Source organism: Thamnophis sirtalis, unplaced genomic scaffold, assembly GCF_051295495.1.
Source record: "Thamnophis sirtalis isolate CommonGarterSnake01/CBP01778 unplaced genomic scaffold, rThaSir2_p1.2 scaffold_7, whole genome shotgun sequence".
Classification (NCBI taxonomy): domain Eukaryota; kingdom Metazoa; phylum Chordata; class Lepidosauria; order Squamata; family Natricidae; genus Thamnophis; species Thamnophis sirtalis.
Window position 1 is genome coordinate 56,628,013 of NW_028261387.1, and position 13,342 is coordinate 56,641,354.

At 35.8% G+C, this 13,342-nt stretch overlaps 2 protein-coding genes across 2 annotated transcripts in view; one reads left to right on the forward strand and one right to left on the reverse strand.

Annotated features, from left to right (window-relative positions):
* CAMK1G (calcium/calmodulin dependent protein kinase IG) overlaps positions 1-2,678 on the forward strand; it is a 38,103-nt gene extending 35,425 nt beyond the window's left edge. The window contains exons 12-13 of the mRNA XM_014054735.2: positions 687-821; positions 2,171-2,678. Coding sequence (XP_013910210.2) covers positions 687-777 — 91 coding nt within the window. The 3' untranslated portion in view covers positions 778-821; positions 2,171-2,678. The remainder of the gene's footprint in view (positions 1-686; positions 822-2,170) is intronic.
* LAMB3 (laminin subunit beta 3) overlaps positions 1,867-13,342 on the reverse strand; it is a 59,859-nt gene continuing 48,383 nt past the window's right edge. Inside the window, exons 19-24 of the mRNA XM_087720125.1 lie at positions 13,174-13,318; positions 8,318-8,525; positions 7,343-7,484; positions 6,943-7,119; positions 5,644-5,797; positions 1,867-3,816 (exon numbers count right to left, since the gene is read on the reverse strand). Of these exons, the coding sequence (XP_087576251.1) occupies positions 3,677-3,816; positions 5,644-5,797; positions 6,943-7,119; positions 7,343-7,484; positions 8,318-8,525; positions 13,174-13,318 (966 nt within the window). The 3' untranslated portion in view covers positions 1,867-3,676. The remainder of the gene's footprint in view (positions 3,817-5,643; positions 5,798-6,942; positions 7,120-7,342; positions 7,485-8,317; positions 8,526-13,173; positions 13,319-13,342) is intronic.

The window sequence follows — 13,342 nt, forward strand, 5'->3', positions numbered from 1 at the left end:
ATCATTATCGTCCAATTATTTTTAGAATGAAAATCTCTGGTCATTAAATAGTAGCTAGAGTTTATGGAAGGTAACTTATCAATTGAATCTGAAAGCATAGTATAAAATGAACTATGCGGATTGGCATATCTCATAACCATAAAAAGCTCTATGATTGCATTGATCAATTCAATGACAGTTGTATTATGATTTTATCTGTCTACATGAAAAGGTCAGGTGGAAGAAGCATGGTCTGAATATACATTGTCATCTTCCTCCATAATGTGAAACCTTTGCAGTGCACATATAGTATCACTGCATGCATAGTGGAAGAACATTCAGAATAGAAAGTCAGATAACTCCACTTGTACTGCATTAATCCTGTTGAATTCCACTGAGCAGAACAGATATGCATCATATGAAGTTGATGGCAGTTTACATCATCTTTCCAAGCCTTTGTACAATATACAGATATATGTATATTGTACAAAGACACACACACACACACACACACATATATATATGTGTGTGTGTTTGTGTGTGTGTGTGTGTATATATATGTATGTATGTATGTATGTATGTATGTATGTATGTATGTATGTATGTATAGTGTGTGTATGTGTGTATGTAATGCATCTTACACTAATTGCAAACAACAGTTTTTGCTTTGTTTTCCTTTCAATTTTCTCTTTCTCTTTCAAACTCAGTCACTTCAACTCAGAAGTCCTTGTTCCAGTAAAAGCCACTAATCACACCTATTTTGGCAGTGGTCAAACTGGTGTTTGCTTGGTAATGTGATTGGAAAAAAACCTACTATATGTATAAAACATATACCTTTACAGGTATGTATATGTGTACAATTCATGTTCACTTTTCTAGCAAAGAATAGTGAAGCATTTAAATATTGCCACGATTTCATGATCCCCCAATTATGTCAGCAGTTTTGTTCATAGAAAGGTGTGTACCCCAGCCTTCACTATGGAGATGCCAGGACTACTTTGCCCAAGCTGGCCAAGTAGGGAGGCACGAAAAAACAAACTTCAATGAGCAGCTTGTTTTACAGATACCCTGAGACCAATGTGGTGGGTTTCTACCAATTCGGCCTGGTTCGGCCAAACTGGTAGTTGCTTGGCAACCTGGGCCGCTGGAACCAGCAATGACCCAAGCCTGCCACACCCCCAAATCAGTTTTCTTGGCAGAACCATAGGTGCCATCTTGTTTTTTGTTTCTGCATATGCACAGTGCAATTTTAGTTGTTATGCATATGCACACGAACGGCACACCCCTGAGCAAACCAGCAGTAATCTCTGCTGGAACCCACCACTGCCTGAGACCATGTATCTTTTTGCAGAAATGTGTATTGTATATATTTCTTCCAAGCTGAGTTCTTTATTGTTTCCACAACTATAGACAGAATCTTACCAGACTAAACACTACTGTCTGCATTACTGTTGTATACTCTGAGAAATATTAGGGAGGAGTAGTCTTCACCCTCTTTCTCTCACACAAAATATCTGGACTGAATTGTCTCTTTTTTCTCTGGAATACACCCCTTGCCTTCTTGAAATCCAGCTTGCTACATTCCATTACTGACCATAAAATTATCTAGGATATGCCTTGTTCCAGACAGCTACCGTGAATTAACAAATTGTTAAATTTTCCATTATATGATTATATTTTATATTATATATTGTTTTCATCACATAGTTTATAGTCTCAATATTAAGATTGTTTATATATAGATTTACTATTTTAATATATTGTAATAGCAACACTAGATTTTAGATATCTTTTATAGATTTCACTGAAACAATAGTAATTTTTATTGATGTTATTGTATGCTCTTCTATAACTCAATAAAATAAATACAAGTTAAAAAAACCTGATTTTTATGAGACTTTATAGTTATCATTTTAATAACAGTATAAATAAGTATAGCAATTCTTATAATTAATTTAGTTTTTATAAGAAAATGAAAACAGACAGAAAACAATTTTCGGTTGGAAATTATTATATTGTGCATAAAACTATATAGTAGTTTTTGCCAAGTTACTTTCTTCACCACAACTAGGTAAGAACAATAAATCTCAACAAATCTTTTTTTTTTCAAAAGAAACCAAGATTTCCTGGAAAACTTTTTTCCCAATAAAATGCAGATCACATGATTTCTATTTTTCTCCTCTCTTTTCAGAAGGGCTGCTTGATATTCCTATTGAAAACTGACCATCAAATATCAACCAAGCAGAAAGGGAAGGCCTGTCTTGAACAATGCCATGGAGGACTGTGTTCCTAGATGCCCACAGCAGATACTTTCTATAAAGCACATCCATAGAACTGAAGAGTTCATATGGTTCAACTATTTTGAAATATTAGAGGGTTGTTTCATATAAACTGGGAAACAATTCTTAAAAGAAAGGTTCTGTAATCAGTGGGTAAACATGATCAAACTCTTTATCGGGAGGGTGGGGATTCATGTTTGTACATCTGTGCTTGTTCAGTAGACTAAAGAGCAGTTGCAAGGGGTACAGTGTTGTTTTTGTGTTGAGTCCATTAGACCAGTTGGTTGAAGCAGAAAATATCCCATGCTGGCTTGCTTGTGGCCCTTTAATTCATGATACGGAAGCAATTTGCTAAGAATGCTTGTTGGCACTGCTATTTCTTCCAGCACTGTTTGCATGAGTTGATTCCACAGGAAGGAAGGGGGCACCGTCTCTACTTCATTCATTAATTTTTGCTTGTCAGTTCTGGAATTGCACATGTAATATACATTGTTCAATAAAGTTTGTCGGTTCTTAAATGCCTGACAGTTATTTATTGATGGACTAATGTAGGTCACCAATCTCTCAGTCTCAGATTTGTTTCTGGCCGTACAAGTAGTTCCCCAACTTACACAATGGAGCCCAGAATTTCTGTTGTTAAGTGAGTCATTTGTTAAGCAAGTTTTGTCCCATTTTATGACCTTTCTTGCCCCAGATGTTAAGTGAATCACTGCAGTTAGTACATTTAGTAACCCGGTTGTTAAGTGAATCTGGCTTCCCCATTGACTTTGCATTTCAGAAGGTCCCACAAGGAGATGACATGATACCAGATCACTGCAATGGTCATAAACATGAACCAGTTGCCAAGTATTTAAATTTTGATCACGTGACCATGGGACTGCTGCAACAGTCGTAACTGTGAAAAACGGTCATAAATCATTGTTTTTGTGCCATTGTAAGTTTGAATGGTCACTAAATGAACTGTGGTTTATCTGCAAAAAGCTGTTTTGTATTTGTAAAAAGAATTAGTGGTGGATAAAAAGATAAAAAAGTCTGGGCTATGAAATCTAAGAAACAGACACCATTGTTCATTTATATTGCTTTCTTAATCTTGCTTAAATCCAGATACTGCTTGGATAGAACTCATGCAAAAGTACATCTTCCATTTTTTTAAAAAAAAAATGCTATCAGCAACATTTGAATTCAAGAGATTAATTTTAAATATAAAGGTGTCTTGGAATGCTAGAGCAAATAAATTAGTACACGCATTTCTGGGTTTTCCCCCCCTAAAGCTTAACCTATAGCAATAGCAATATTTCAAAGCTAGCTTTTTAAAATAAAAGATGGAAATGTTTGGGTTTTTTTTGCACATATGAAGAAAGCAATCTTGATAAATTAGGAAGAGGAAAGGATTCATCAGGAAAGGAGAAGAAACTGTTTTAATCTGTGCAACTGGAATAATATGCAACTCGTTGACTGATATGATCACGAATTGATTCCACTTTTTTTTCCAGGCCTTCCAGCTTGGCTGACTTGAGGATGAAGGCACTGTTACTCTCCTGTAGTTCTGTTTCTAAAGCTGAGGAATGAAACAGAAATAAGTTAGATGCAAATAAACTACTTTTCCTCTTTAATTCATTACAACGCTATATAGGTGATCATTCAGCCGGTTCTGTTTTTCTATAATATCTTTTAACATGTATTTTTTCATGCAATATCTGTTCAATCTAATAAGACACCTCATATGCAAAAACTATGGGCTGCACATGTTTGCCCCTCCCTCTTAATCTTTGTAGATCCGTTCCACCACCTCAGTTCCTAACTATCCTGTATTGAATGTTAAATGAGAACAATTCTACTGATATTGGTTTGAAATATGGTAAAATTCTATGAATAGGATACCCTGCTTAGCTTTCTGATTTTGCTGAATTTTGCTCAAGCAAATATCAGTAGAATTGGTCAAACTAAATTAAGCAAAAGAAGAACATCACAGAACAGAATATTTGCAACTCAGGGTTGAACTGTGGGATCCTTGGGTTTCGCTGAGCTTGGTTGTTTTCTCTTAGACATTTCATTACCAAACTAGGTAATGCCATCAGTGCAAGAAAGGAGTAGGGTTTGCTCTCTTTTTATATATTATTGGCTTGCCTTGTCAATGTTCATGGGAGTGTTCTTGGTGGTTCCTTGATTAGGCTGTTATTTATGGTTAGCTTATTTGTTTGAGTTGGTAGTTCCTTGATTGGGATATTGTTTACTTCCTGATTGCTGGTCTAGTATTAATCTTGCCATTAACATCTAGATAAACTCAGATTACTCAACCAATTTATTATAAGTATTTATATAGTAAATCCTCTACATAGCATTATCTGTTGTTTTATGAAGCAAAGTAATTATCCCTAGCACTATTTCCATCTAGATACCATATTTTTCTTGCCCATAACAATAGCTATAAAGAAATTCATTCAGCTTCCCTAAATGATTGGCAGAACATGACCCAACATTAAGGAACTGGTGTCTGTCACATAGCATCCAAAACCAGTTTTGCCTTTTGTCTGAAAAACTCTCATCTCCTTCTGGTAGGACCAAATGAATGTGGACATTGACGTCAGCCAGCACTGGTTAATGTATTCTCATCATGTTTTGCATGAGAAATTGTCTGGTGGCCTATTTTGTAATATCAACATTCCTCACTGCATTCAACCAACGCTGAGCAATAGTAACTGCTTCTCATCAGCCAGCTGCTAAATCTTTGGTTCTGAAAGGCACCTTCAATGAAAGACATTCATTAGAGGTACAGCTTTATCAATGGAAATAGTAGTGCTTCTTTTAAAAAATAATATCTCTGGCTTTGAGCCACTTAGTTATTCATACTACACCTGCCACAGGAGTCAGAGAATTTTGTCTACACCCTGGCTGCTTCCCAAAACATATTGAGCAAAGTTATTAGAACTGAAAGCTTTAAACTGAAGTATCCAAATAGAACATCAAAAGACTGACTTGGCAAGCCATTATTATGGAACAAATCTGTGATTGGCATATAACACAGTATTTATATTCTTTCTGAATGTCCATCCCATTAAAAGGGCAAGCTGAAATGCCTCACAGGATCACTATAAAAGCTTTTCATCTCTGTCTCTCTATAAAATCCTTACAGTAGCCTAGAAATGATGTATCCAGATTTAAATGTGAAAAGTACATCCATGTTTAGCATATACTTGGTATGAAATTGATTACATGAAATTATTATGCATGAAATTCTGCAATATTAAATATATTTCAATTGTTAATTTATCAACCTTGATATTATTTTAAAAATTTGCAATCCTGTATGGAATGCCAAGGCAATGAAGATAAGAGTTGTGAGGTTATTTCTGATTTGGAGAGTTGCCATGCAGGTAATCCTTACCAGACATTTTGGCCATCATATTCAATGCTTCATTCAACAATGTGTTGGCCTCTGTATGGGCACTTTGAATTCTGTCACCTTGGATGCCTAAATTTGACCCTTGTCCCATTCGCATCTTCAGGTCCATGTATTTGCCATTCAATTGTTCAAATACCTGGGGTGGGGGAGGGGAGAGGAAAATGAGAACTAGTCAAACTTCCAATGGATATGTTGAGTAGATAACATCAGAATTCCCAACTCCAAATCTTCAAACCTGACACCATATGATGTTAGATAGCATTCTACTTAATCAGTGTTCCATTTATAAGTGTGTCAGATTACTAAACACTGCTTTTCCCTTTTGCCTATTCCTTTTTTTCTTCAAAAAGTGGCAATTCTTTTTCACAATAGTTTTCTGATTTCTCCTGGCTTCACAGAACACGCCTTCTTTTCACTGTGATATTTTCCAGTTTGTCCACTTTGAAGAGTTTTTTTCCCCCCTCATATTCCCAAGCCAAATTCATGCCTCTTTTATATAAAGATGACAACTACATTGAACAAGTTTTGTTTGTTCTTCAATAATCAATTGTTTTATTGAATATAATCAAACAACGTTTGATAAGCCAAATACCCTTGTCATTAACCATTTTTATTTGCAAATAATTTATCTGGGACCTATGATATTCTCTGGGTACGACTGGAAATAATGAGAAGCCAAAGACTCTTAATTTCCCTTGCTACGTGTTATCTTTCCTTCTTTTGTAATTAAAATAATTTCAGGTAGGACATGGAATCTAGCAAGCAGAAAAGAAGACGACTTGGTGGCACATTGTTATCCAAGGATGTCATGTTAGAGAATCACGTTAAATTATAATTGTAATGAACAAATTCTGTTTGTTCTTCAATATCAATATTGAATATCTTCAATATTCTTGTTTAAGCCTATAATTAAACAAATCTTGGCAAGGCAGATTGTCATTGTACTGAAGAACAAATAAAATGAAGTGTGAGACAGATAGTAAGAAGTAATTTCAGAGTTTGTCCTTGGCTGAATGGGTACGACATGATTGGTCATGTGACTCTGTGATGGCCATTTTCTGGGAGTGTACAGAGTATGTTCTAAAAAATGCAAAAGGGACTATTGGCCTAAGAAGTTTGGGGACTTTTGTATTAGAGTGAATAGCCAATGTCATTGACAAGTCTCATGGCTAAACTGAGACAGGAGATCAGAACATTTAGCAAGTATTTTTCCCAAAGGCTGCTGAGCAATACTGTAGCTTAAAGCATGCAACCCACTAAAGTAATTCCCTATTTCTATACCTGCTGAGTGGTTTTTGCTTGTGCATGGGCTTCTGTTGCTTGTTGCTGGGCATCTGCAGCCAATAACTGATTCTGGCTTGCCTTGTGCTGTAACTGGACAAGCGTCTCAGTGAAACTATCCAGTTGATTAGTGATGTCCCGCACATTCTCCTGAGCTGGAGTAAGGATAGTCTGGATCTGAACATTCCAAAAATGAAACTTTTTTAGAAATTTTATAAGAATCCCTGAAAAAAAATACTGGGTACATAAACAAGGAATATTCTATTAAGGTAATAAAGTAATCAGCTATGGGGACCACTATTCGAGGAAACAATGGAGGTTTATCAATATGAAAGGAGAGCAGGCTGGTTTAGAGTGAACTTAGATGTTCAATGTCAGAATCTAAGCACAAATCACTTACTTCTTCAAGGCGATTTTGAATATTTTGGAGGGGGAAAGCAGAGTCCTGAATGGTAAGTTCAGCTTCTTGAAGTGCTATTTCTCCTTGTTTCAATTTCTGCAGCACATCATCCACATTGCCCTCAATAGTACTGGCCTGGTTCCTAAGAAAATATTATGGTAAAGAAATAAAAAAGTGTTATTTTCTTTTCAAAAAGATGTCATTTATAAGTAATATATAATGATGACCTAGTGAACAGAATATGAACACATGCAATAAAAAAGCAGCATAACATTACAGCTTCCAAAAAAGGAGAGATAAAAGTTTTAGGACCATTAAAATAGTATTAATATATAATTTTTGCAATCTACAAAACCTAGGCAGCAGTCAGGAAAAGATGTAATCTGAAAGTAAGATTTTCCACTAAGAAAGGCTGGGTGCCAAAGAATTGAGGCCTTTGAACTATGGTGAACTATGAATTGGCTGGATGGAGTCACTGAAGCAGTAGGTGTGAGCTTAAATGGATTCCAGAGGATGGTAGAGGACAGGAAGGCCTGGAGGAACATTGTCCATGGGGTCATGATGAGTCAGACATGACTTCGCAACTAACAACAACATACTATATGTTTCAATTTAATTAATATAATACATAATCAAGAAGGATAAATGATCCAGTTAAAGGAACTTATGGGTTTCATATTAAACTACCGCCCAAAATACACAGGAACAATTACTTAATGAAAGTTCCAGAAGACATTTTTTGTACATAGGATTTCCCCAAATTTTAAAATTATATACTTTTTCAAAAAGAACTTCTAAATGATACTATAAATAAGCTTATGTCAAATATCACTTTAACAATGAATTTATTTTCCTCTTCTCCAAAGCTATCAAACTCTTGGTCCCAAATTGGAGAATGAAATACTATGTATACTAATTTAATCTCCTGAATGGAAAGCAAAATATAAATTTAACTGAAAAAGAAATGAATATTACCTGGCTTCTTCAGCTTCCTGCTGAAGCTGTTTGGCCTTAGCTATGTCTCCAGCAGTTTGGGCAATGATACTATCAGGACATTGCAGCTTAGCAATCAAATTCTGAATCTCAGTGATTTTCCTGAGAATTGTGCCAGTGTCAATTGGAAGATTAAGGGACAGGATGTAATTGCTCACTTGCTGAATCGTGGTAGCATCAGCATCTGGATCTGGAAAAAAAATACAGTAAGCAATCTAACCAAGATGAACTGCATCTCTAATTCAATCAATAAAATATTTGTGATAAGCCTAGATCCCCATGGCATGGATATTTAAATACATGGTAGATCGACCAGCCTTTGCAGTGCCATAAATAAGCTTTTAGGTTATAAAGAAAATTAGGGTTTTAAAGCAAGCCAAATAAAACAAATATTATATCATGAGGAATAGTGAGGTGAGCAGCTGATCCAATTAAACAAAACAAACTTTGCTAGACACAAATATTGCAAAAGCATGTCAAAATACAAGTAGCAAAGGACTTCCAAAATCCAATTAGTGTGAAATATCTATTAACATCAGCTGGAAAGAAAACACTTATCAATATATCAACAAAGGTTCAGTAGATTTGTAAAAAATGAAGGCTATGGTTTTTATACAGATGATGCTTTGATTATGTACATGTGTACAATTTTCTGAATTAAAAGAAAAAAACATTACCACACCAAATGTACCGCTAACATATGGAACCTTGAGAGCACATATAAATTATATTTTCTCATTGTCCAGGACAGATAATCTCACCTGCTATGTACAGAAATGTGGTGACTTAGCAGAGAAAGAGTTTCAATAGAGGGTATGAGCTGAAAGACATATTACAAGTATACTTTCAAGAAAATGGCAGGCCAGATTTTGTTGAATGCTTTGAAGATGAGGAGTGGCTGCAGAAAGTTCTCATGTTTTTCATCACATAAACCAGTTGAACAATACTATACAGGGCAGTGGTGGGTTTGTACTGGTTTTACTACTGGATCGCTTGTGCGTGCATGCTCTGTCGTGCGCGTGACACTTCTGTGCATGCACAGAAGTGTCCGGGCAGGTGGGCGAAGCCTCTTGCCGCCACCATTACCAGTTTGGCTGAACCGGGAACATCCAACCATCCAAATGTTTTGAGTTCAAGTGACAAGATTTGCATTTTTCAACAAGCCTGCCAGATGAAACCAGAATGTTAGAATACTGTTATTAATACAACCAACACCAACCTGATATGGTAAAAAGATATAATAACACTCAAGTTTTATAAATAATTCCAGCATGACACATAGACATTTCTATTAAATCTTTACTCACAATATGATTTGCCTTGACTCTAAAGAGAGCTCCCACATATTTTAAGTATAATATGGAATGAAATCCACCTCATAACCTTTTGGATAATATTCTGTAAAATTTCAATTATTATGTAAAAATAATTCTATTTTAATTCTGTCAAATATAGAAAAGAAAAAATTGATAGCATATATTAGTGCTTAAAAAATTGGGGTCAGAGGCATTGTGATTCACCACTGTTTGCTAGAGTGGAAAAAACTTTATAAAATGTCTTTGAATAGATGAAAATGTGTTCCATGTTTTTCATTTGCTCAGTTCCAAAGGACTTGAAACAAGCATGTGTAAACTCATTAATTTGGAGAATTTGTTTTTGAAACTTGTTCCTGGAAATTTCTGAACCATTCTCAGGATAGCATGAAAGTTTTATATGATCCCAAAACATGTACACAATTCAGTTTCAGGAATGAAATCTTCCATAGAATTTTAGAACATTCCATCCTGGCCTGAATAGAATAAAATATAGGATTAATTTGGTTGTTAATTTTAATTTAATTTTTAAATTTTTATTGTAAAGATCAATTGGGGGCGGGGGGTTGGATATTTTATTTAATGTCCCTTTTAATTTTGGTAATATGTGTTTTCTTTTATGTTCTACGCCACCCTGAGTCCTTGGGAGAAGGGCGGCATATAAACCCAATAAACTTAAACCTAAACCATCCCCAAACAGTGAGTTTTGCACATCCAAAACTTAAAGTAACCTAAAACCAAATAACCTCTGTAGGGAAAGGTGACGGGTCCCTATTCATATTGTATTAAAAGATATATTGAAATGTTGAGAGCATGTTATGGATATTCTTAGCGTTGGAAAGGTCCTTAAAAGTCTTCTAACCCAATCCCAACTCACAGCACACTGCCAGGCGTTGAGTCATTCATTCACAAGCACAGGCACACATGCCCACCACTCATACAAATGGAGCTGCACACATACGCATATGCTCTTCATTCATGCAGACCCCTCTCCCCTCCCCCCACCGGTCTGCAAAGCCAGAAAGGTTGGGGAACTCTGTTCTAGTGCAACTGACTGCATAAGCAGGAAAGCCTATACCATTTCAAACAAATGGTTTGAAAATCTCTTCATAAAAACCTCCACTGTTGGAACACCTACAAGTTCTGGAGACAAGTAGTTCCGCTGGTTAATTGTTCTCATTGTCAGGAAATTTCTCCTTAGTTCTAGTTAGTTTTGTCCTTGATAAGTTTCCATCCATTGCTTCTTGTCCTGTCTTCAGGTATTTGGAGAATAGGTTGACCACCTCTTCTTTGTAGCAGCCCCTCAAATATTGGAGTACTGCTCATTTTTTCTATCATTTTCTCCCATTAATTGGCCAATCATTTCTTTGACTTTTTTGTTGTTTTTTACATGTTGGAAGAAGCTTGGTTTTAACTTTTGTTGCAAGCCTGAATTCATTTTGAGCCTTAGCTTTCTTGACTTCATCTTTGCAGGTAGAGGCTACTTGCTGATATTCTGCTTTATGTATGTACCCCTCTTTTCACCTTTTATCCTTGTCCTTTTTTATCTTTTAGTTTATCCAAGTATTCTTCGTGGTTTCTTTTGAGATCTCCTATTTTTCTTCTTCATTGTTATACTGGGATTTTATAATTTCACATTACAAAGTTTCCCAGGTTTCATGGTTGTTTTTCCCTTGAAAATTCTTATCCATGTAATCCTTCTCAAGCTCTCTCTAAGTTTATTGAAATCAGCTGTCTTGAAGTGCAAGGTCGTAGTTTGACTTTGTTCTATTGCTTGTCCTTGCACAACATTTAATTCCAAAATTGTATGACAATTTCTCTCCCCCTCCAAGGTACTTGTAATTTCAACACCTTCTACCATTTATTTTCTGTTAGTGAGAATTAAGTCCCGTATGGCTGACTTTCTAGTTCCGTTTTCTAACTTGTGGGAGAGAAAATTGTCTGCTAGGTTTGTCAGAAATCTGTTTGATCTTTCACTAGATTCAGAGTTTGTATACCACTTTATATCAGGGTAGTTAAACTTCCCTATTACTATTATAGTGTACATCCTATATATCTTAGTTGACTGACTAGCAAAATGTTTATCTATTTTCTCTGGTTGGTTGGCCTTTAGTATACATCTATGGCAAAGGCATTCTTTTTTTCCCTTTTATATTGACTTAAATGCATTCAAGATGCAGTTTTTAATCATTGTTCTGCTGTATTTCTGTAGAGATATAATTATTTATTATATATAACACAACTCAACCTCCTCTTTTATTCAGTCTTTTTTAAAAACACAATTTCGATCCCTCTAGCTATATATTCCGTTCATGGATTTCATCCTACCAAGTTTCTGTAATGGCAACAATATCACATTTACCTTAATGTACTTAGATTCATTTATTCCATATACTTTGTGCATTGATGTATAGGCATTTTAGTCCTTTTAGACTGACCTCATGTTTTGTGTCTGAGTTCTCCTTCATCCTTATCACCTGTTTGATTAGTGCACATAATAGGGCACACACTATCAAAAGCTTGATTTTTCCTAACTACAACCTTAATATTCTTAACTGCACACATCTATGTTAGAAACACTGACAATCCAATTAGTTTTAGATTGCTGGGGACAAACATGTTCTGTATCAATTATCTCCCTGTCCCTATCTGTCTCATAAAGGTCATGACAGATGCAGTCAGTCAAAAGACATCAAGATGGTAGACTCCAGATCCAGATGCAAAAGGTCATGGAAAAGGAAAGCTAATTTGGAAGGGGGAGGAAAGATGACTGGCTCAGAAATAGATTTAAAAGTCCAAGAATAGTAGGAAAGACAAAGAAAAGCTATCCACGAGCAAGCATTAAAAAGAAAAGGCATAAGCCAACATTGGCAGCTGAATCAGTATGAGGAAAAAAGCTGGAAAATTCACCATGAGTATCTGAGAAGCAATTGGAGATCTAGTCCATGAGCTAAAAGATAGTAGAAGAGAGAGAGGGGAGTTAAATGGATTGAAATCCTGACCCAAGCAACTATCTATAGAAAACAGAAACAGAGTACATTTTAGCAGTGTGGTAGAATTGTTAGTTTTCTGGACTACTCAGTCAATAGCTTAGAATTGTATCAGTCAGTATCCAGTTCATGGTTCTGTATGTTTTAAGTAAATGCTGTAAGATTTAAGTAAATGCTCCAAAAATATTCATAATTAGAGGCAGGAGGTGTATACACACACACACACACACACACACACTGTATATGTGTGTGTATGTGTATGTGTACGTACGTACGTATGTATGTATGTATTCTTGGATACTCTAGGAGGGAAGGAAGTCTCCCTTAAGAGTTCCAACTGTTAGTCAAGAGTTGGGCAGCAGACAGATGAGAATACATTCTCTATTAATGGGAAGAGATTCCCTATGGGAAAGCCGCCATTGAATTTGGCTTCTGAGTAACAGCAGGTGCAACAAGAAAGTTACATCACATAGAGCAAAGAGATTGACTACTGAAAGGTATGGCTTGTTAAAATGTTGGAACTTCTGATTTTTACCTGATAGGAAATTGCGAACTTGACGAATGAACTGCTGAGTGCGCTGGGTATCTGCCTCTATCTGTGTCCTGATGATGTTCATTTGGTTTCTCAGTTTTTGGGCATTTGTCTGAATCTTGCTTGAAGCTATTTCAGCAGCTCTGATCTGTTAATAGGTGAGACAAATTCC